Below are 25,663 nucleotides of genomic sequence, written 5' to 3'. Positions count from 1 at the left end.
TAGTGACCCTGCTTCACCCTTCTCCTGTCACCCTGCTCCCCCGTCCTCCTGTCACCCCACTAGTCACCGTGCCCCCCCCCCCCCACTAGTGCTCCCCCTCTTCCTGTCACCCCCACTAGTAACCCTGCTCCCCCCACTAGTGATCCCCCACTTCCTGTCACCCCACTAGTAACCCTGCTCCCTCCACTAGTGACCCTGCTCCCCCCTCTTCCTGTCACCTTACTAGTAACCCTGCTCCCCCCACTAGTTACCCTGCTCCTCCCTCCTCCTGTCATCCCACTAGTAACCCTGCTCCCCCCTCTAGTGACCCTGCTCCTCCCTCTTCCTGTCACCTTACTAGTAACCCTGCTCCCCCCACTAGTGACCCTGCTCCTCCCTCCTCCTGTCATCCCACTAGTAACCCTGCTCCCCCCTCCTCCTGTCATCCCACTAGTGACCCTGCTCCTCCCTCCTCCTGTCATCCCACTAGTAACCCTGCTCCCCCCTCCTCCTGTCATCCCACTAGTGACCCTGCTCCCTCCTTCTCCTGTCATACCACAGGGAAGAAGCTGAACAGACTCTGCCGACTGTGATGGGATCCATTCAGTTTTCGTTCGGGATCCTGTCTTTTTACCAGACAAAAAAGTCCTGCATATGAGGCTTTTTTGTCTGGTCTTTCAACAGAATCTGCAACAGAGGGTCTAAACGCAGCCTCCAACGCAGATGTTAGCGAGAATAAGAATATGTTTTATGTATTTTAATCACTGCAACTTTTGTACTCCTCCTTGGGTAAAAAATACTCCTCAAAAATGGTCAGAGGAGCATTTTTACTCTTCTGGAAAAAACGTAGTGCGACCTCTGATTGTAAGGGCTCGTTCAACACGTGTGAAGGCCGTACCCGTGCTGTGGCCCGCAAATTGCGATCACCAATGCATGGGCACCGTCCGTGGAGCAGGCGCATGGGGATCGCAGACCCAGTCACTTGAAAGGGTCCGCGATCCTTCCGTTCCGCAAAAAGATATAACTTGCTCTATCTTTTTGTGGTGCGGAAGTACGGAACGGAACCCCAGAAAGCACTCCTTAGTGTTCCGTTCCGCATCTCCAGATTTGCGGACCCATTGAAATGAATGGGTCCGCATCCGTGGATGCGGAACAGCCACGGAATGGTGCCCGTGTATTGCGGATCCGCAAATGCGTTTGTGTGAACGAGCGGTAAGTCTTGAATTGTCTGTGCTCATTTCATAGGGAAACAAGTTGAGCTCTGCCTGTTACCTCTTAAATGAACACATAATACCAGAGAAGAGGAACACATTACACTACAGAGGAGTATCTCACTGGATGCTACTGTAACAAACACTGGCTGTGAGAAGTGTTAGGTCAGCACTAAACAGTACCCATCTATGCATAGTTCACCCATCGTTACAGCAGCACTCAAGGCGATTACAGCAGAAGCTGAAAGACTCAGAGCAAAGTTGTATGTATGAAAAAAAGCAGAACGTCAAATGTCACAAAGGACAAGAATCTGCAGAAATTTGCATTTTAAATGACCTTTACGCCATAATAACGACATTTTACGAAAGGTTTAGTTTATACAAGGAAGACACAGCTCATCCATCTACCCAACACAATGCAAACTGCTAACTGAATAGAACTAAGCAAGCAGCGGCAAAATGGCATCACAGCGGGAAATCCTCTCCTTGTTCTCCGATACTCCGGTCATATCCTGAGCTGCAGTCACTGGTTTGCCGTTCTATCCAATGGCAGATTAGAATATGGGAGATCTGGGTGACCTCAAGTGCCCAAAGACATAATACACACTGCAAGTTTATCAATTGATACATTTTTGCCACAAAAATGTGGTAAAAAGGGTGACAAAACTGCTTGGTACAAATATTCCTTGGCCAAAGACTTGATGCACATTGCAGCTATTTTTCAGACCAGGACTAAACTGCCCTGTGTGGTAATCCAAATTGGGTCTGAGGTATGCATTAGTTTATTGGGTTCAGGTCTAGGGTCTGTATTTGGAGGTCAGAATTTATTACAGTCTGCCCTTTTTCTTTATTTAGGTCCAAGTCTGGAATTTATTAAGGGTGTCTGCACTTAAGGGGTCTGAACTTATTAGGAAAATCTGAGTCTATATTTAGAGGGTCTCGTTTAGAGGCCTGCGTGTTTTCAGGAGGTGTGGTTGGGGGTCTGAATTTATTTAGAGGAGTTGTATTTAGGCTACTTTCACACCGGCGTTTTGAATTCCGTTTGTGAGATCCGTTTCAGGGATCTCACAAGCGGTACAAAACGGATCCGTTCAGAATGCATCAATTTGGCTCCGTTCCGCCTCCATTCCGCTCTGGATGGGGACACCAAAACGCTGCCTGGCGATGCGGAGCTAAACTGATCCGTCCTGACTTACAATGTAAGTCAATGTGGACGGATCCGTTTTCACTGAAACAATATGGTGCACTTAAAAAAGGATCCATCCCCCATTGACTTTCAATGTAAGCCAGGACAGATCCGTTTTGACTAGACTTTTTTTAAAAAGAATAATGCAAACGGATCCGTTCTGAACGGATACAAGCGTTTGCATTATAGGTGCGGATCCGTCTGTGCAGATACAAGACGGATCCGCACCTAACGCAGGTGTGAAAGTAGCCTTAGTCTGGTTTGGGAGTTTGTATTTGCTTAGGAGGTCTGTTCTGGAGTCTTTATTTGTTTAAGGGTGCTTTGTATTTAATCTGGGGTCTGGCATTGCAATTAATTTATATATTCTGTGCTACTATTTAGAGGGTCTGGTTTGGGGGATTTTCTATTTATTTAGGGGGTCTGAATTTACTTGTGTTGCTATAGAGGCTGGGGATGGCTGAAGAAACAAGGGGCCAAAGAATTCTTGTCAGAAAACTCTTCAATAAGTCAGAAGAAGTTGTCATGGCAGTCTGGACCGAATGGAGAAGAAAAGAAAATTAAAAATGCCTCCTGTGAGTCACTAGATTAATAGAGGAGCTGTTACCTCTCCTGACATGTCTTTCCATAAGAAACAGCAATCCGTTTTATTTTTTTAGTTAGAAATGTGTTTATTATTCATCCAGCCAGGTGTGCACAATATGACGAACAGTGGAACCTTTCAGGCTATTATTGACAGAGCCCTTTATCCAGCAGATTCTGTGCACTGCCGCCTCTATGAATAGCCTGAAATGTTGCACTGTCTGTCACATACAGCACACTTTGCTGGATGAAAACACATATCAAATTAAGCAGTAAAACGGACTTCTTGTCAGGGCGAGGCGATATAACTATGAAAGAACTTGGCTCTGTCAGTGGGGAACTAGGAGAAAAAACAGAAGGACCAAAGGTGCACAGAGCGGCTTGGGCCCACCCTTGGTGCACTTTTAGCTGCTAAATCTCATATGGATTAAAAGTACTTTTTCACAAGAATTAAGCAATGTATTGCCAAGTGAAAGGTATCATCGCATTCGGCTGAACTAGCCCTACAAGACATTCTGCTGGTATAACAGTGAAGCATTTTGTAGCTATAGAATGTGTGCAACTCCTTCACTTAGCACTGCAGAATCTGACATCTGAGAACACACCACACACTGTTTGTAAGGAGGGTGAACTGTGTGATCGCCCATCTGCAGCTCATAGACTGCCCATGTATGCTTTTCTTATGTCTATTGTTAAACCATGTACATACAGTACATGTATATGTGTTGTGTTGCACTGAATATAATGCTCCATTTTGCAGGTTGGCTGGATGACAGCTGTGGTGCCCGGTGGCATCGTTTTGTGTGTGGTGCTGTTACTGCACGACTGTCTTCTGAGTATCAGTTGCTGGGAAGGAATGGAGGACTTGCTATGCCCAGGAATAGCCTGGCAGTAACTATGGATGGAGCATGGTGACCCCAAAGCATGCACTCTTTCAGGAGGGGATAATGGAGAAGCCGTATAAGGAGGAGATTTGGTTCCAACTGGGGTAAGTGCAAGGCTAGAAATCACGTCAGGATTAGTGTTGATCACGAATATTCGAATCGCAAATTTTAATCGCGAATATCGGCACTTCGAGAATTCGCAAATATTTAGAATATCGCGAAATATATTCGTAATCACGAATATAAGATTTTTTTTTTTAAATACCAGTTCATGCGAATTTTTTATGCAAATATTTTAGGCGAATTTTCGCAATCAAGAAAATAATGCCTGGAGATCATGAATTCGCAAATTCTCGAATATATGGCGAATATTCACGAAATATTGTGAATTCGAATATTGCCCCTGCCGCTCATCACTAGTCAGGATCCATGTGCGGAGGTGAGGAGAGGGATCATCTGGCTGGAGAGCTACTTTACACAAAGTGACCAGTAGTGGTCTTGGGGCTGACAGAGCTGGGCCTACTAATGTTCCATCTGGGCTGCGGCTGAAATGCATACTTCACATCTTTGCAGTTGGTATATGCCAAACCGAGCAAGATCGCCCAATTATGCTCTGGGCTCACATAAACTCCATTCATTTTGGGCCAGGACAACCCAAATTTGCAGGGACTATCTCTGAAAATTAGGGACAGTACCTGCATATTCAGGACTATTGGCAACAATGGAAATGCTGATGGCTGAGGCGTATTGTCAGTCGAAGTGGTAAGCTCTGGGAGGCTGTGGAAAGATTCAGCCAGGCTGGAGAATACAGTGGTAAGGTGAGCAGTACGGAGCTACATCATGGGGCAGGTTTTTGTTAGATCCTATTGGGGACTGGGAAGGATCCGAGTCCCTCTGAGCTGATGAGATAGCTAAAGTGGTGTCTGGCTGCCCTGACGGCCTGAGATGTGACCTGGTAGTACTGTCCTGAACTAGACTGGACTAGTGAGTGGAGTAGACAGCAGGGGGAATGGTGTAGATAAAGCCTCTGAAAGTCAGTGTCAAAGTGAGAAGGCTGCCCTACTGTCAGAGTGATTGAATGTGTAATGTGGACCAGACTTGACGAGTGGTCTGAGGAGTCCGTAGTGAGATTACCTACTGGACGGTATTCAGAGGAATCAAACACATGGACATAATCCTTGAATTGGGAAGTGTGTGTGAGCGGGAGGAAGTGGGTGAGCGATAGAGATTGTTGGTAGACTGAAGAAACATATGGCCTCTAGGACATCAACAGGGACCAGAGGTGGGAAGTTACTCAAATTGTTCAGCGTTCTCTTCTTATGCAGTTTTTTTCTGCTACATTAAATAAATAAAAACTTGTACAACCCCTGTAAATGGCCTAAAAAACTGATGAATGAATACTCACCTGTTTTCTTCTTTCCTGTTTCTTTGAGTGTGATGCTCCGGTCCTCTCCGCTGCTGACGTAATCTTCTTGGCTTCCATGCACAGGTCACCACTGCAGCCAATCGCTGGCCTCAGCCGTGCACAGGACTTTTCAGCTGAGGCCAGTGATTGGCTGCAGCGGCAACCTGTGTGCACAGAACATCACCTCCGCAGCCCAAAAAAACTAAGAGCAGCAGTGAGAACTGAAGCACATCACAGGAACTAGACGAACACAGACGAGAAAACGTTTAAAGGGGTTCTGCACTTTGTTTTAACTGATGATCTATCCTCTGCATAGATCATCAGCTTCTGATCGGCGGGGGTCCGACAACCGGGACCCCCGCCAATCAGCTGTTTGAGAAGGCAGCGGCGGAGGATAGATCATCAGTTAAAACAAAGTGCAGAACCCCTTTAAGTACACCTTTGTTTGTTATTTTAGGCAGTTTACAGGGGTTGCCCGAGTTGTTATACAACTTGGACAACCGTTTAAAGAAATAATGCCATCTTGTGTGCTACATAGTGAAAAAGACTAAAGTCCATCAACTTGTAATCCTGCTATATTGATCCACCGAACAAATCCCTAGATAAATGTCCATCTTCCTCTTAAACAGGGGTTGGGCCAAAGAGAAAGGGTGTGTAGAACAAGATTTCTATACATTGTCATAAGCCTCAATGTTATTTTGAATTAAAAAGTCATCTAAACCTTTTTTGAAGCCATCTCCTATATTTTTTGTGACCAGCTCCTGTGGATATTCCAGAGATTCACAGACCTTACTGTAAGGCTCCATTCACCCGTCCGTGGTGTGTTGCGGACCCGCAACACACCCGCCCGGCACCCCTATAGAAATGCCTATTCTTGTCCGCAAGCTGCGGACAAGAATAGGACATGTTCTATCTTTTGCGGAGCTGCGAACCCGAAGATCGGGGCCGCGTTCCGCAAATGCGGACAGCACAGAAAATGAATGGGTCCGCACCCGTTCCGCGAAATTGCAGAACGGATGCGGACCCATTTGCAGACGTGTGAATGGAGCCTAAGGAATGCTTCTCGCCTCTTATGACTGAATCAGAATATTATTATTTTTTGAGGCGGTTTAACACAGAATAGCTTTCCTAATATTTTTGTATGGTCCATTTATATATTTGTACAGGTTAATCATGTCCCCCGTCTTTTTTCAAGGCTAAACAAATTAAGTTTGTTTAATCTTTGCTCATAACTAAGATCTTCCAGGCCCTTTATGAGTTTAGTTTCTCTCAACTTTTTCTAACTTCAGGGCATCCTTTTTATGGACTGGTGCCCAAAACTGAACTGCGTATTCCAGGTGAGGCCGCACCAATGCATTGAATAATGGCAATATTACATCCCTGTCCCGCGAGTCCACACCCCTTTTAATACAAGACAAAATTCTGTTGGCCTTAGAGGCAGCTGACTGGCATTGCATGCTGTTATTTAGAGAGGGAGGGAAGCAACCAAGTTATAAGGAAGGATCAGGGCCGTTTCTGCCATGAGGTGGGAGGAGAATCTCACCTCAGGCAGCAGTTTACAGTGTTTTTAAGGGAAAAGCAACCACACAGCAGTTAACAAACACTGCTGGATGGTGCCTCCTCTGTGCCTGCTCCCTGCCCAGTGGCGTCGCGTGCTAAGGGGGGGGGGGGGGGGCCAGTCCGCCCCGGGCGCTCGCTTTCTAAGATGATCCCTGCCAACACCTCAGACACACAGAGCAGAAGAAGCGGGCGCTGGACGGAGGATGCTGGATTTTACTATATTCGTGATCACCTTTCTCCTGATCCTGGTGGGAGCAGTGCTGTACCTGTACCCGGTAATAGCGGGCATATGTTGCCATGCTGGGGGGGGTCTCAGGGTATCTCCCTGCACTTTATACTTATCTGTGGTGCCATAGCAGGCGTGGACTGTTAGTTCTTGGCTGCAGAAGTCTCATTAGATGTGCACAATGGGCACGATTACTATGAAAGGGGCACAATGGGCATTACTACTGTGAAGGGGCACAGAGGGCATTACTACTGTGAAGGGGCACAGAGGGCATTACTACTGTGAAGGGGGATAACTGTTATGGGGGCACAGTGAGGGCAAAACTACTGTGAAGGGACACAGAGGGTATAACTACTATGAAGGGGTATATATTTATGTGTGCAGTATATCCACTGTTGGTATATATTTATGTGTACAGTATATTCAGTGGGCTACTTGGTTTTCATACTATTTTTGAATGGGTGGGGGGGCCATTAAAATTTTTGCCTCAGGCAGCAGAAGAGCTAGAATCGTCCCTGGGAAGGCTAAATCACACAAGTTGTAGACAGGGAGGAAAGCACATACAAGGGAGTTTGCAGGAGGAGATGTACCACAAAGGCTATGTAGATACACAGTAAAGCAGAACACCAATAGCAAATTTTTCAGGGGAAGTGGAATTACTCACTCCTTAACATCAGTGTCTGTCAAAAAAAAAAAGGAAGATGAAATCCTGCATGAAATGTAGAACGAGAAATCCGTCCAAGAATAAAATGGCAGCAGCATCCTGGACACACAGACCCCACATCCAGCAACTATTACATGCACACATGAGAAAACCTTCAAACTAGGAGAAGACTGTATACTGTATATTAGGGGAAGACTGAAACTTAGGCCTCATGCACACGATCGTTGTTTTATTCAGTGTCCGTTGTTCCATTTTTCGTGATTTTCTGCGGACCCATTGACTTTCAATGGGTCCGTTGAAAACTCGGCTAATGCACCGTTTGTCATCCGCGTCCGTGATCTGTGGTTCCAGTCCGTCAAAAAAATATAACCTGTCCTATTTTTCACGGAAAACGGTTCGCGGACCCATTCAAGTCAATGGGACCGTGAAAAAACGCAGAGGCACACAAGATTGTCATCCGCGTCCGTTTTTTTCCTATAATTTGCATGGCAAACTTGACTTAGACTTTTTTTTTACTTTCCTTCATGTCTGGTGATCCTCCAAAAATAAAGGAAGACACAGAAACAAAAACGGAAACGGATCACGGAACAACGGAACCCAATTTTGCGGAACGGAACAACGGTCGTGTGCATGAGGCCTAGTGTAACTTTTTCACTCGTGGTAACTGCTTAAAAATGTAATATGATTTTTTTTTGCAGGTCAAAGGTGCCCATAACCTTTAAGGTTTAGTAAAGAGGAGAAGAGCTTGTTCCTCCAGGAACACTGGGCACACAAACTGAGCAGTGCTGCAGCCTGCAGGTGACCGACATACATTAATGCCTCCCTGGTGGAGGAAGCTGAGAATTCTAATTATCGTCTGTGCCCATTCCTTCTTCTACATAAGCTTATCGCAGGGCTCACCCCCGGTAATGATGTGAGCAGCAATAATATGGCACACTCCAGTCCACCCCGCCTGCGCTGGCACTCTGAGCAGTGTCCACACATTTCTGGATAGAGTATGAGCTGACTAAAAGAACATGTTTACGATGCCGGGGGAAGGGGCTGTGCACTAGGAATTTTTGGCTGTGGGTGAACAATGTAACAGTTCGGATCTGGTTGCCAAGATTTAATGGGATGTAAAATGGGCAAAAGAATATAATGAAATGGTTCTGGGAACTCGCCACCCCCACCAAACACAGGGCAGATCTCCGGATGTTCCTCAGTTCCCAGAGCCAGGAGAGGGGGAGGGGGAGGGAAGCCTGTTGACTGCCGCCTGGCTGTGCTTACCAGCGCTGGGAGGCTACTCCTCAGGTCCAAGCAGATTACACAGAATATTTTTTTATGTCTTTATAAAGGCTAAACACCACTAAATACCTAAATTATTCTACCAATTCCCCACCCTCCAAGATCAAAGAAGCTGAGATTTGTGGTGCTGTCTGCAGATGATTTACACTGAAGAGCTGATTTCACTGCTCATTATTTTTTTTTCTGCAGGGTCAATAATGTATTTCAGACTTCTTGCAGTGTCCCTATTATTGAGCTCTCATGCACTTGGGATGTGTAAATCCCATCATAATCCCTGCATCTCTACATAATCCCCATAAAATGAAGTAGAGGAGCACAATTAGGCCTCATGCACATGACTGTTGTGTGTTTTGCCGTCCGCAAATCGCGGATCCGCAAAACACGGATGGCGTCCGTGCGCGTTCCGCAATTTGAAGAACGGCACGGACAGCCTTTAATATAAATGCCTATTCTTGTCCGCAAAGCGCGGACAAGAATAGGACAGGTTATATTTTTTTAGCAGGGCCATGGAACGGAGCAACGGATGCGTGTGCTGTCCGCATCTTTTACAGCCCCATTGAAGTGAATGGGTTCCGCATCCGAGCCGCCAAAATGGCGGCTCGGATGCAGACCAAAACAACGGCCGTGTGCACGAGGCCTCATAGGGACACGTTTACCCTGCAGAGACCAGACTTGTTGTCTCCACGTAGGAGCCGTTCTAAATTGTGAGGTCAATGCAAACAGGTCTTCACATCTGAGCTTCCTGGATCTCTGTGGACATGATGAAGAGGACTCAGCTTTAAGTGAAAGCACAGGTGAAAGGGTTTTCCAAGATTGTAAAACTGATGACCTATCAGTATCTGATTGTCGGGGATCAGACACCCAGGACCTACGCCAATCAGCTGTTTGTGAAGACACCGACACTCCTGTGTGTCTTCTCCATCTCACCAAACACGGCGCCGTACATTGTATAGCGGCTGTGCTTGGTATCGCACTCAGCCCCATTCACTTCTATGGGGCTGAGCTGCACCTAGGTCACATGACTGATGAACATGTCATCACTAGCCTAGGAAAAGCTGAGAGAAGGCAGCTAATTAGTGGTGTCGGACCCCCACCAATCAGATACCGATGACCTATCCAGAGAATAGGTCATCAGTATTAAAGTCTTGGAAAACCCCTATAAGTGATAAGAACATCTGGCTGTGGTGACAACCATCCCTGTGGTACAAGTAGTTATATCGTCCTACAATGAAAGTGCTGGCTCCTTATCAAAGACACATATATTTTCCATACAATCACGAACAGTTGAAAGGGTTGCACGGTTGCTTTACTATCCCTCACCAATAATAGACTAGAATTAAAATAGGAGATGAGAAAACATGGAGAATGTCAAACTGCACGGCCACAATAGTGAGGATCTGCTCTCGAATCATCACAGTGTACAAGCAGCTGCTCTGAGGCATAAGGAGGGGCACAGGCAGAGACAGGAGTCCACCATGACTGCTCACCCCTGACCATCTGCTGACCCATCACTGGTATCATTGTGCAAGGCGTGGTGGAGCAGGCAGTGTCTGGCACTCTGTGGGTAGTGCCTGTCACAGGCCAACCATCTTGGACACTGGCACAATCTTCTCACTAGCTACTTGGAAGTGGTATGAGAACAGCCGGCTCTCTCTCCGGGAGACAAGATGTCATGTATCTGTGCCCTGCACACATCTCCTTATAGAGGAGCCATGTGTTAAAGTGTGAGGAGATGCTGTGCTCTCTTCTGGACATCACGTGCAGCTCTAGAGCGCTCTCCGAGGTCCTGGGCTGAGTTCTTGCCATCGCTCACACAGCTGCATCTTTAACCATCCGAGTGCCCACAGTCGCCGCACTCTTTCCCGCTCTTCTCAATTCACCTTGCTTTAATTACGCCTTCCCTCTGATCCCGTCTTCTTCACACGATATACAATCAATCTCTGGCCCAGACAGTGCACTCAGCAACAACAGAGAGCTTTGCTTTTCACACGCACTTAATACAGATGATCGCAGGAAAAGGCCGATTTCCCCCAAACTATACTCATCTACTTCCATCTGTTTCACATGGTGCTCTCACAGGATATCAAGGGAGGGGATAAAAAGTGGCGAGCCTGGCAGGAGGGGGGTGGAAGACACGGGAGTGGCTGCCAAGTCTGTGCCAATCCTCCTCTGTCAATCGCTTCATTTTAATAGTTAACACTGTGACCCTGCAGCCAGACACGAGACAACTAATCAAGGCAGATTCATCGAGTGACAGTCATCTCTCCGCATCAATCTCTGTCATCGCGTTTTGTCTTAGTGCTGACATCTTTTATATTACACACAGAGATAATGGGAAGTCAAAACCAGAAAACATCCCATTCCCACATGCTCCCTGCACTGCTGCTGTGCAACGTCCTGCCCATGTCTATGTAGGACGCGTCCGCCACACACGAATCTGTGGCTCCAGCATCGCCCAGAACTTCGAGCGTCACTCAGCAATTAAATGCTTATACAAATAGTCTGCATCTGCGAGACACAAGCGTATCCTACTGCTAATGCAAAGGGGAGAGCCGCACAGCAGCAGCCGCTACTCAATGAGGCAACGGCACCTTAACATGATGGCTGTACCAAAGACAATTATAGAGGTGCGAAAAGAAAAAAGCTGCCTGTGCAGTGATAAACAGCTCCAGTACGGATAACGCACTAGATGTAGTTGTCCTTTTCACAAGAGCAATTTTTTTGCCCAAGAGAAGTGGTTATCGATGGTGCCGCATGCCAGTGGGCGCTCATTTAGCTCCATTACCGGGGAGCAATCAGCTGCACTGCGTGTGCTCATACAATGGCTAATATGATTGTAGGGACACATGCAGTTCTATTATTGTCAGCAGCAGAAAAGCTGCGATCCCACGACAATCAAGCGTTTACACGTTTCTCAGGTGATCAGTTACACCCAGCAATGATCGGGGGAAGATCATTCCAAGTCGATGACCAGTGGAAAAGCCTTATCGCCAGAGGAGGGCAGAACGAGAGTTCCTAGGAACGCGTATTCTATAAACGGGTAGCAATCAGCCAACAAACCAGCAGACACTCACTATTTCAGGCGCAGTCCTATGTAACACCACTGATAACACAGTGATAACTCTCTGAGTACAGATAATGTAGGATCTATTACCTGCAGTCCTATGTAACACCACAGATAACAGTGATAACTGAGTACAGATAATGTAGTAGATGTCACCTGCAGTCCTATGTAACACCACAGATAACAGTGATAACTGAGTACAGATAATGTAGTAGATGTCACCTGCAGTCCTATGTAACACCACAGATAACACACAGTGATAACTCTCTGAGTACAGATAATGTAGTAGATGTTACCTGCAGTCCTATGTAACATCTCAGATAACAGGAAGGAAGCACTCCATCACTTTTTACAGTTTTTCTGAGTGACAAGACAATTTCTCTGGAAAACTAGAGAAAATTATAATTCCCTATTCAATCCATCCAGGGTGAGCGCCCCGTAGTCTACAGAAGCAGAGGGGTATTGGGAAGTGATCTGTGTCCTGTCCATCCACTGTCAGCGCGTGATTGACACCTCCAATCTGTCTCCATTTTCCTGACGCTGCTCCCACTACGCCATATCTGATTTGTCAGAATATCTTATAACCTTGTCAGCCAGAGGCGACCGATAATCGCCGGAAACAGGGTTATTCTCGGTGAAATATAAAATCTAACTATGAAAACTGAATGTAACGTACAGAGGCTGCACCAGCAATGTGCACTGCGGACCCCCAAGTTGACCTCACATCAGGTTGTCACTAGCATGACCCCACGGAGGAGGACATCTCATGACGCTCCACTCACCTACACGAGCACCGAGGAGGGCACATGGTAAACCCCCGAGGACCCAACACTACTAAACAGTCCAATATGGCAAAACCCAGCATAACAGTGTCTGGCACCAGGTTTGCAGGGCTTAAAGGGGTTTTCAGACAGTTTTTAACTGATCGTGGGGGTCCGACACCCAGGACCCCCATTGATCAGCTGTTTGAGAAGGCACGTGGTCTTCTTTGAGCTTTGCCTAGAGTCAGACCATGTGTTGTCATGTTCATTGAAGTGAATGGGGCTGAGCTGCGATACTGGGCACCGCCATTATACTATGTATGGCGCTGTACTTGGTGAGCAGAGAGAAGGCTGTGGTGTTACTGTGAGCACCAGCGGGGGTCCAAGGTGTCGGACACCACCAGAATAGTATACTTCGATTGCCATCTATAAATTATGGGAATCATTTACTATCAGATATAATCCATTTTTTTGCCGTACATCTGTGGCAGATTGAGACGCAAAGGTTATTTGCGCTGCAATCTGCTACTTTTTCCTGCTCACTCCAGGTCTAAAAAAGGGGGCGTGGCGTGGGTGGCGAAGGGAACGGTCACCAGACCTGTCTCATTTATATATTTTTATGCCTGTTTTAGGCATAGAAAATGTCCTAAATCTACACCAGGAGGGAGCTGGTGTAAAATTAGACCAGCGGTGGATGCGCCAAAATTCGGCGCCTCTACATAACTTTGGCAGATCCACTGCCAGTGCATGGGTTATTAAGACCAGCATCTAAAACGGTGAAGCCTGGTGAAATCTGCCCACAGAGGATGTGTAGAACTAAACACGGCACAGAGTGAACTGCTACCAACCCATCATCGTATCACCCCAAAAAGACCACTGACACAGTACAATATCGGAACGACTGTGACTTACGGCCCATGCATATGACTGTATGTGTGAAGTCCGTGCTACATCCGTTTTTTTTTTGCGACCCATTGTAACAATGCCTGATCTTGTCCGCAAAACAGACAAGAATAGGACATGTTCTATTTTTATTTTATTTTTAATTTTTTTGGGGGGGGGGGGGTGGCGGAAATGTGGACACATGGACACGGAATGCACACAGAGTAATTTCCATATTTTTTCAAGCCCTATTGAAGTAAATGGGTCTGCATTGTCCATACAGACCTGAGAGGGTGGTCAGATCTGCGGCGTTACACAACCGAACACACCAGGCACTGGGAGCACTGACGGGATAAAGGGGATAACGTGGATACAAGAGGTTGTTAGAGAGAACTATAATAAATCTGTAAGGGACTAGGGGCCATAGACAGCACCACATGTACACAGTCGCCCTACATGTGCGGAGTGATGTCACCTTAGATGGGTGCACACAGTACTACGCCCCCTCACTGTTCTAATTCCGTCCTGTAGCTCCCAGTATAGGTGAATTATTACAGTCTGCACAACCACATGCCGGCGTCTACCTCAGGGTTAATCAGCGTCACGTGGCTGCCATTGCGGTTCGGGTATATAAATCGCTGGCAGTATGGGAAACGTATATTTTGGGTTTACAGCTGTCTGATTGCAGAGAATGAGAAGTGGGATGTTGGGCACAGGTAGCACTGAACTTCGGGGAGGGGGGCTGCAGCCTAGGAAGCGCACAGACTATAAACAGCAGCGTCCTTACCCACATTGCAGCGTACAATAGCCAGCATTGTGAGGAAACATCCCGAGTGCCCCCCATACACTGGGCATCCTGCTGCCATCAAGGCCGGAGACAGCGCTCAGCGCATACAAGTGCAGGGGTAATTAATGAGGGTAATAGGATCATCCCAGCTTCCAACCGCAGCTGCAGAGGAAACAGCAAGCCCTGCCAGGCCAGGGCTACACTGCGAGGAGGGCGGCACACAGGAGCTGCCTATAAAGATGAAGTGTTCCCTCCCTCAGTGCTCCCCTGACTGGGAAACTGCCAACTACTCTCAGCAGAGAGCGGCCAACAACCCCTACCATCCTTCAACCTACATATGAGAAACTTACAGCCAGCATACAGCAAATACAGCAGCAGGGTCCCCACTGCCGCTAACAGAGTATCAGCGGGGACCATGCCACTAAGGCCTCATTCACACTTTGGGGATTGGTCAGTGATGGTTACATCATACCATACTTTATAATATCACCTCAGACAGAGGTATATAATCCACATATAGCACATGCTATACACCATACTTACTATATAGTATCACCTCAGACAGAGGTATATAATCCACATATAGCACATGCTATACACCATACTTACTATATAGTATCACCTCAGACAGAGGTATATAATCCACATATAGCACATGCTACACACCATACTTACTATATAATATCACCTCAGACAGATAATACAAATAGCACAAATATAATATAAGATAATACACAAATAGCACACACACTATATATCATACTTATCATATATCACCTCAGACAGAGGTATAGAATACACATATAGCACATGCTACACACCATACTTACTATATAGTATCACCTCAGACAGAGGTATAGAATACACATATAGCACACACTATATACCATACTTACCATATATCACATCAGACAGAGGTATATATTACACATATAGCACATACTATATATCATACTTACTATATAATATCACCTCAGGCAGAGGTATATAATACACATATAGCACACACTATATATCATACTTACCATATATCAGACTCTGGCTCTGCTATACAGCCACACCCTCAGAGTTATATAATACACATGTAGCATACTATATATTATAATATCACTTCTGATGCTGGCCCCGCTATACAGCCAGACCTGTAGATGTATATACACGTATATACTGTACATATCATCACAGGTCCCGTCCCCTCTATAATGCCAGACCTCCAGAAGTATATACTAATATACTACACATATAGCATACACTTATATACATATATATCACTACAGGTCCTGCCCTTTCTATACAGGCAGACCTCTAGAGGTATATATTATTACACATATAGCATACACTTATATACTATATATATATATATATATATATATATATATATATTCTCCAGGCCCTGTCCCCTCTATACCGCCAGACTTCTAGAAGTATATACTACACATATAGCATACACTTTTATTTATATATAACCACAGGTCCTGCCCTTTCTATACAGACAGACCTCTAGAGGTATATATTACACATATAGCATAAACTTATAAATGCTGTACTTATAATATCTCCACAGGTCCTGCCCCCTCCATACAGCCGGACCTGTAGATGACATGCACATAAGTACTTACAGCACGACCCCCCTTAGACATCATACAGAAACCCCTCTTACCTGAGGATGGCGCTGTCCCCCTGCCGCACCGTCACGTTGTCCATGGCTTTGGGGAAGCTTGTGTCCCCGCTCCGCACCGGCACTCCTGCGGGCACAAGAAAGAGCAGCCTCAGACACAGGGCGAGCAACCACCTCCAGGGGGCGACGACCCCCGTCATCCTGCCCCCTCCCCCGCCTGCCGACAACCAGACACAGCGCAGCTGACACCGACAACTGCAGCACCAGGGGCCCCCTGGGCTTTCACTGCTACATGTCTCTGGAGCCCGCTCTCTGACTGCCGAGGACTGTGTGTGACTGAGGGGCTCTGCCTGCTCTGCGCTCCCGCCGCCTCGCTCCCTCCCCGCCGCCTGACTGACCCTCCTCCATCTCCTCCTCTCACTGCTCCCCTCCTTCTGCACCCAACCTGTGGCTCCTGAGGGCCCGGGACCCCTGCACCCCGACCCAGCCCTCTGAATGTCCTAACAGATAAAAAGATATTTACCGTGCAATATATTAGTGCAATAAAGTAGTGACACAAGTGATAATGGTATAGTGTCATATGGAGATACAGATGCAGCTATGTGGGGACACAGTGATACATTCAGGGACAGGCATATAGTGGTAGATACAGATAACGTTCTATACTTATACAGTCTTACATACAGATAGTATGGAGAAAATACAGAGTTTACTTCCCAGTCACACAAGATACAGCATATGAGGGTCGGGTCATGCAGATACAGGATAGAAGTCCAGTCACACACGGTACATAGGATTTGAGGGTCCTGTAACCAGGGGGTTGCCTGGCGTAGATGGCGACTTTTGGAAATGAGCCATGATCCAGGTCTAATCTCACCTTGTCCGTCTGATGAAACCGAGCCAAACGGATCCGTTCTGACACACAAGTCAATGGGGACAGATCCGTTTTCTATGACACAATCTGGGATAATAGAAAACGGATCCGTCTTGGCTATGTTAAAGATAATACAAACGGATCCATTCTGAACGGATGCAGACGTTTGTATTATCTGAAAGGATCCGTCTGTGCAGATCCATGACGGATCCGCACCGAACGCCAGTGTGAAAGTAGCCTAATGTACAAATTCTTGTGCAGAAAAACCGCAGTGGAGTACAGTACCAGCTACGTAGAAGAAAACGTCATGTACACGGTGTGCAAGTTTTTCTTGTGGAAGTTACACAAGAAGATTTTGGTGCAGAAACAGCAAAAACCTCATAAAAGTTTGTGCGGGAAATCTAAAAGAACTACACTGCCGTGTGCGGATCACATACAGAGGTGCCATACAATGGGGCTTTTTCTACAATTCGTTCTGTTTTTGGATCCACATTGTATCCGTATTTGCTCCGTTTTTTGGTAAAGGATTAACTATTTCTTGTTGTTTTGTAGGTTGCTGAAACACAGACGATAATAAACAAAATAAGTAAAATATGGAAATATGGAACATGTGTTTTTAAATTCAACCTATTGACTCCTATGGGCTAAAATGACACCAATAAGGATCCGTTGGATCATGGTGCGTAATGAAAAAAAACGGCATGAACATAATAGCATGCATAAAAAAATCCGAAATGTGAATAAAGCAAATTAAAACCTATTGTTGATGTTTTTGTTTTGTTTTTATGAAAAGAAAACCAACTAATATGGTTTGAAATCTGAATGTGTGAATGAGCCACCTGCACACAATGTGGATTACGGGCGGTTTTTCAGTGTAGATTCTCGCAGAGTAGTAGAGTACCAGCAAAATGTTTCAGATTGCACAAATCTCATGCACTCTTTGCTTTTTTCTTCTATGCGGACACTGACCTTTTGTGTGGATTTGGAAATCCTCAGCATGTCAATTCTTTGGGCGGATTTCACCCCTTTTCCATGGAAAGTTGAGACCGGAAACCGCATCAAATCCGCACCAAAGAATGCAAGTTATAATGTTTTTTGTGTGGTTCTGGTGTGGATATGCATGGATTTTTTGCTAGTAAAGCTGCACCCATATGCAGGCACCCTTAGCTGGCTTTACTGTGGCATTCTGCACTGGCGAGGGACGGGTTACATTTGTGTTGCGCCTGGATTTATAGACTCTGCTCTGAATCCACAGGACTCATCATTTCCAGAAAAATGGCATTTTGTGCGGTATTCATTTTGTATGATGTATAGAGCAGCGACAGCAGCGTCTCCGCTCCCACACAAGGGGAGGGGATCAGTCCTCATCTTAAAGATGAACTCCACCTCAACTATGCTATATGGAGAGCATGGATATACGTGCAGAGGGAAGAAATTGGGTGCAGTGCTTGGGCACAGGTCTATGAAGAGTAGTGCTTGGGCATAGGTTTATGGGGGGTAGCGATTGGGCACTGGTGTACATAGGGCAGTAACTGGCTACAGGTATACATATGGCATCTATTGGGCACAGGTGTAAAGAGGTCGGCAACTGGGCAGTGTCTGGGCATAGGTGTGAGGAGGGCAGTGTCTGTGCACAGGTGTATAAAGGGCAGAGAAAGAGCACAGGTGTGTGGAGGGCAGTGTCTGGGCACAGGTATATGAAGGGCAGAGAATGGGCACAGGTGTATGAAGGGCAGAGAATGGGAACAGGTGTGTGGAGGGCAGTGTCTTGGCACAGGTGTATGAAGCGGAGAGAATGGGCACAGGTGTATGAAGGGCAGAGAATGGGAACAGGTGTGTGGAGGGCAGTGTCTGGACACAGGTGTAGGAAGGGCAGAGAATGGGCACAGGTGTGTGGAGGGCAGTGTATAGGCACAGGTGTATGAAGGGCAGAGAATGGGCACAGGTGTTGAGGGCAGTATCTGGAGGGCAATGAATGGGACCAGGTGTATGGAGGGCTGTGTCTGGGCACTGGGGAGTGTGTGGGCACAGGTGTGTGGAGGGCAGTGTCTGGGCACAGGTGTATGGGGGGAGAATGGGCACAGGTGTGGAGGGCAGTGTCTTGACACAGGTGTGTGAAGGGGAGTGTCTGGGCACAGGTGTGGAAGGGCAGTGTCTGGGCACAGGTGTATGGGGGGGGAGAGAATGGGCACAGGTGTGGAGGGCAGTGTCTGGGCACAAATGTATTGGGGGAAGAGAATGGGCACAGGTGTGTGGAGAGCAGTGTTTGAGCACAAGTATATGAAGGATTGTAACGTGACACAGGTATAAGCAGGGAAGTGATTGGGTACAGGTACAATATAAGAAGGGTAGTGACTGGGCTAAGTGCAGCTGTCATACCATACTGTACAATGAATTGGAGAGACATCTCCAGAATAGCAGATGAGGCACAATAGGATTTGTAGTTCTCCAAGGAGGAAATATATAGATTGCTCCTGCAGTGCAATGATTATTCTCTCAAATGTTCTGGGACCGTCTCCTCTGCCGCCATGATACTACATTTATTAGCGATCGTCCCCAAGACAACGCACATGTCGCGGGGTACCATTTAATTATCAGTGTGTTAAGTGCTGAGAGAACCTTACTCAAAGCGGGACCCTCCTGGGGACCCCCCATGCTGTTGGGGGGTCTGCACTGCTCCCCCTCCTTCCTCAGCTCTGGCTTCTACAATAATTGCCAGTGTCACTTTAAGAGGATGAGAAGCGTCCCTTTGCCAATATCACAGACTGGGAAATAAATGAGTGGAGAGAGCTGCGGAGCTTATTTATGGCACATAAATAGCGGCGGATTATTGAAAGCTTATTAATGGGGGATAAACAGAGTAGCAGTTCACGGGTACACAGGCCTGCCGCGCTTATCCTGCCATTAATACTCCTTGTTAATGTTCTGTAATGTCTCTGCCATGCCATAACCGTCTTATTACCGCCTAATGAAATGTCGCTTGTCTGCTTTAACCCTCGCTTTCCCAGTGCAAAGGAGGAAAGGAAAACTGGGGTAAAAAATGTTGCCACTGTAATGGAGAAGAATGATTTTCTTGTTGGATTAAGGTGGTATAAAAGCGACCATAACCTGGAGGCCAAAAGTAAGGAAGATGGAGGTGAACAGCAGGAGGCACCCAGAGGGCTGCCTCCCGCTTTGTGGCATATATATGTACCAGGTGACATCAGGGCAGCTGCAGAGAGAAGCCGGGAGCGTCCTTCATGACATTTATTCATTGGGGAATGGCTAACATTAAGAAATCACAGACACAAAGTCAGCTCGCCACACGAGACGTCGGTGCAGGGAAAGGAGATCCTGGGTCAGAACAGTAACAAACGCAGCAGCCAAAAGATCTTCCAGCACTCGATAAACAGCAATAAAAATATCAAAAAAGTCCAAACGATGTTTCAAACAGATGAATACACATTCTTATTAATCGTGAAATTCTATGATTAAGAACATGTATTCATATGTTTGAAATGTTGGCTTTTATCGAGCGCTGGATGCTTCCCTATGGGACTGGTTCACATTCTCGCGTTTTACAGCGCGTTCGAACGCGCTGAAAAACGCACGACGCATAAACAAGTTCTTGAGCTTCTTTGGGGCGTTTTGTCGCGCGTTTGCGGCCATAGGACACTGCTGTCAATCACACAAACGCGCGTAATACGCGCGTTGACTATGGACAAAAACGCGCGTTAAACGCGCATATCAAATACGCTCAGGTCTGAATCCAGTGTAAAGGGAACCTGTCACCAGTTTCATGGTGTCCTAACTAAGGGCAACATAAATAAGTGACTGATTCTCTTAGCACAATGCTGGGTCACTTTCTTAAATTGACCCAGTCAATCTGCCAACATCTTGTATTGAAAAGCTCCAGCTCTGGGACAGAGCTTGGTTGTGCATAGTAAAGTCTTGCTTGCAGGGGATTATTTCCATTGATTTCCCAAATATAGGGATCACACTGTTTGCCAAGAACAAATGGGTTAATCTACTGCAGATCCCTTCGATCTTTGGCTGAAAGTCAGCAAAGGGCAGGGCTTAACAAAGGGGAGGGGTTTGCCTTTTTTTTTTGTCCTACAGCAAGCAGGGCACAGCAGGGAGGCCCCTGCCGGAGCCAGTTATCTTACAGCCAGACCGCAGTGAGGAGGAGGAAGGGATATAGCTGAGCTTCAGGGACACAGAGAGATATTTCTTCATATATTACATAGTTTTAATAGTAATATAAGACAAATTAAGACCAAGAAAATGGAGGTGATAACGAGCAGAATGGTAGCGCAGGGTCAATACAAGTGGAGTCAGCAAACCTTTAGCCGTATTGGTGGTAGATGTGGTCAATGCTACAAATACAATGGAAGGTAGAGCCATTACAGTAGATGGAACTAATGCAGAATGCTATTGAATATAATAGAAAATTTACAGACTGGAACACTGAGGTATTACAAGTCCAAGAATAGTCTAGTAACAAATAAATACATGATGGAAAACTGCGGTGTCAGGAATAAGGACCACTTTATGCCTCGTTATTATAATGTTTGCTGTCATATTATATGTTTTATAGTTATATGTCATAGTGTAACATATTCTGGTGTGATTTACATGTATACAGTGGGTATTTATGTATTTGTATTACAAGGCCAACAGCGATGTTGGGGATAATGGATTTATGAATTAGTTAAAGGCTGTGCAGAGAGCCGAGATGTCTGCCTCGGACCAGGGAAACAGCAAACTACCCCCCGGGGGATAGTTAGCACAGAGATGCTAATGAGGATGGGCCGTTTGCTGGTCACACCTCAGGACAGGGGGACAGCAGACTCTCCGGTGCCTTGTGTCAGCACGGGGACTTCCTAACCAGAGCATGAACCATGATCCGTAATCCTTCATAACTTGTTCAGGAGGGATCGGATGTCCCCAAAATCTAGTTTATCATCTCTGGTATGATGGGAGCATCGCATGGACACCAGACACGGCATATCAACTTGCCTTTACCTTCTTAAAATAAGGATCTCATCTTCCGAGCGTCCTGGACGTGTAGCGTTTAATATGATAGGACTCGGAACGATGAGATATGAATTATGAAGAAGGGCTGGGGTCTGTATCTTCACCAGGGCAACTGTGAAACTATTTTTTTTATATTTTCCTACCTGTTCCCTAGTTGGCCAGGGGGCCGGCTGCATGGGTAATGTAGCTTGGCCCAGAGGTGGGAGTGAGAATCCCCCTCAGGCCTGCCCCTGGAGGAAAAGCATAAAAATGCAATCCCTGGATATTTTGGTGTCACAAAGTGGGAGATCCAATCGAATTGGTTTGTGCACCATTACTCTGCCCAAATCTCCTGGGAGAAAAAGACTTTTACCACACAAATGTTAAGTATTAGAACTTTCTTTGTTTTCTCCTTTTTATTTTTACAATTGTTCGACATTTATGTATGTCTCTTGTTAATCATTTTTTGTAACCAAGTGCTGTCTATTTTTTATACATTAAAACTAAAAGTTTGATGGTTTGTCTTGTAACCTTAAGAAACTGTTAGCTCCATGAAGAGTGTGTGTTCAGTCTGAGGCTGTACAGTCAGGTCCATAAACATTGGGACGTCGACACAATTATAACATTTTTGGCTCTATACACCACCACAATGGATTTGAAATGAAACGAACAAGATGTGCTTTAACTGCAGACTATCAGCTTTAATTTGAGGGTATTTACATCCAAATCAGGTGAATGGTGTAGGAATTACAACAGTTTGCATATGTGCCTCCCACTTGGTAAGGGACCAAAAGTAATGGGACAATTGGCTTCTCAGCTGTTCCATGGCCAGGTGTGTGTTATTCCCTCATTATCCCAATTACAATGAGCAGATAAAAGGTCCAGAGTTCATTTCAAGTGTGCCATTTGCATTTGGAATCTGTTGCTGTCAACTCTCAAGATGAGATCCAAAGAGCTGTCACTATCAGTGAAGCAAGCCATCATTAGATTGAAAAAACAAAACAAACCCATCAGAGAGATAGCAAAAACATTAGGCGTGGCCAAAACAACTGTTTGGAACATTCTTAAAAAGAAGGAACACATCAGTGAGCTCAGCAACACCAAAAGACCCGGAAGACCACGGAAAACAACTGTGGTGGATGACCGAAGAATTCTTTTCCTGGTGAAAAAAACACCCTTCACAACAGTTGGCCCGATCAAGAACACTCTCCAGGAGGTAGTTATATGTGTGTCAAAGTCAACAATCAAGAGAAGACTTCACCAGAGTGAATACAGAGGGTTCACCACAAGATGTAAACCATTGGTGAGCCTCAAAAACAGCAAGGCCAGATTAGAAATTGACAAACGACATCTAATAAAGCCGTCGCAGTTCTGGAACAATATCCTATGGATAGATGAGACCAAGATCAACTTGTACCAGAGTGATGGGAAGAGAAGAGTATGGAGAAGGAAAGGAGCTGCTCATGATCCTAAGCATACCACCTCATCAGTGAAGCATGGTGGTGGTAGTGTCATGGTGTGGCAATGGAACTGGTTCTCTTGTATTTATTGATGATGTGACTGCTGACAAAAGCAGCAGGATGAATTCTGAAGTGTTTCGGGCAATGTTATCTGCTCATATTCAGCCAAATGCTTCAGAACTCATTGGACGGCATGTCACAGTGCACATGGACAATGACCCAAAGCATACTGCAAAAGTAACCAAAGAGTTTTTTTAAGGGAAAGAAGTGGAATGTTATGCAATGGCCAAGTCAATCACCTGACCTGAATCCGATTGAGCATGCATTTCACTTGCTGAAGACAAAACTGAAGGGAAAAAAAAACAGCGTCTGGTGATGTCTATGCATTCCAGACTTCAGGCTGTAATTGACTGCAAAGGATTTGTAACCAAGTATTAAAAAGTGAAAGTTTGATTTATGATTATTATTCTGTCCCATTACTTTTGGTCCCTTAACAAGTGGGAGGCACATATGCAAACTGTTGTAATTCCTACACCGTTCACCTGATTTGGATGTAAATACCCTCAAATTAAAGCTGACAGTCTGCAGTTAAAGCACATTTTGTTTGTTTCATTTCAAATCCATTGTGGTGGTGTATAGAGCCAAAAATGTTATAATTGTGTCGATGTCAAATATTTATGGACCTGACTTTGTATGTTGTTTTTCCGTGAGGCTTGCTATTGTGTGGGTGTCTGCTTGCGAGTGGAACACTCAGGGGTGTCCTGTCGACCTTATAACTGACGAGTGGTGGCAGTGAAAGTTTTGTGTTATTGCGTGGTTGTGCTTGCAGGCTTCAGGTGGCGATTTATGCTCAAGTTACGGCCCGGCGTAGGGTGTAACAGCGTGTGAGGGCATGAGGTGAATCGGACTGAAGGGCTTGGGCAACCCTTGTCACGTGACACGGTGGGCCGGTCTGGTCCCCGATACGTGACATGTGGCACTACAAGTCCCAACATAACCTTATAATAAATAATTACACCGAGGTGCTGAAAAGGCTTCATGGCCTGAAAGAATCTCATCAAGACCATAACACACAATGCAACTCGCATACAAAGAATATTTATATTAATAACGCTGTAATCAAATCATGACTCCCCATATTTCTGTATAAGGCTAGTTTCACATTAGCGGTATATTCTAATGCAAAGGCCAGAGCACCACCAGGCCCCTTTGACTATAATGGGACTCGTGGGGACCTGGCCTGTTTCCGGCATTAGTGCCGGGATTCGTCTGGACATACCGTACCACTGCAAGCAGTAGTTTTTATCCAACCGAATCTCGGCACCAATGCCGAAAACAGGCAGAGTCTCCGCCAAGTATCATTACTGTCAATGTGCTCCAGCAATGAAAGGAAGTATCCAGCGATGCCGAATACAATGTCTTCCAGCAGGCTGTCCCTCTGCTAGAAAAGCCGTCTGGAAGAATTTACTGCTAATGTGAAACTAGCCTAAATTGACCTAATTTAGCCAAAAAATAATTAAGAAAGTGAAAAAGAAAAGTTAATAAAAATACGTGGCTGACTGTCTCGTTCACTTTATCATCCAACTTCTATGTTGGAAAAAGTGGAACAGGTGCTCAATCTGAACACAATCTGAACACATATTTCTCAATATATTTACACATTTTATTGTGTAATTACTTTACAAAGGTTACACTTTACACATGCCCAATTTAAGCCTGTACAGAACAATTCTGGTACAATAGAAAATGGATCCGTCCCCCATTGACTTGCAATGGAGTTCAAGACGGATCCGTCATGGCTATAGAAGACATAATACAATCGGATCCGTTCATGACGGATGCATGCGGTTGTATTATTGTAACGGAAGCGTTTTTGCAGATCCTTGACTAGTGTGAAAGTCGCCTTACCAATGAAGAAGCAACCTAATAAAGAGAGAGTGATTTTTAGGTTTCTGTTGGTGTCCACCTTTGTACGAGCCATTAATGAAAATGACGTGGTGAGACAGAGGAAGAAGGGATAATGAAGAACGAGTTTCCTTTTCCCCGGGCTCAGTGTCTAATCCAGAATTGAGTCACCAGGACTGACATTGAGCAGCGGCTGACAAGTGACGAGTCTAATTAACTTTATTACGTTTTCTCTTGTCACAATTAATGGATAATCACTTGGAGACGATGTTAGCAGATCAAGATCCGTTCGGTTCCTGTAAAATATTAAAGAAGCGTGGCCACCATATTATCCACAGT

At 45.7% G+C, this 25,663-nt stretch overlaps 1 protein-coding gene across 5 annotated transcripts in view; it reads right to left on the bottom strand.

Annotated features, from left to right (window-relative positions):
* Nucleotides 1–25,663, bottom strand: part of LOC121001232 (protein CEPU-1-like) — a 785,191-nt gene that overhangs the window by 245,951 nt on the left and 513,577 nt on the right. For 4 of the 5 annotated variants that reach the window (XM_040432206.1, XM_040432213.1, XM_040432231.1 and 1 more), the window contains exon 2: nt 16,133–16,217. In XM_040432206.1, the coding sequence (XP_040288140.1) occupies nt 16,133–16,217 (85 nt within the window). Of the gene's footprint in view, nt 1–16,132; nt 16,458–25,663 lie in introns of those variants that run through there. The other variant, XM_040432220.1, reaches the window with a different exon arrangement.

The sequence above is a fragment of the Bufo bufo genome, chromosome 1 (assembly GCF_905171765.1).
Source record: "Bufo bufo chromosome 1, aBufBuf1.1, whole genome shotgun sequence".
Lineage (NCBI taxonomy): Eukaryota > Metazoa > Chordata > Amphibia > Anura > Bufonidae > Bufo > Bufo bufo.
The sequence above is the reverse complement of the archived record's forward strand: the minus strand, read 5'-3'. Positions and strand labels throughout refer to the sequence as shown.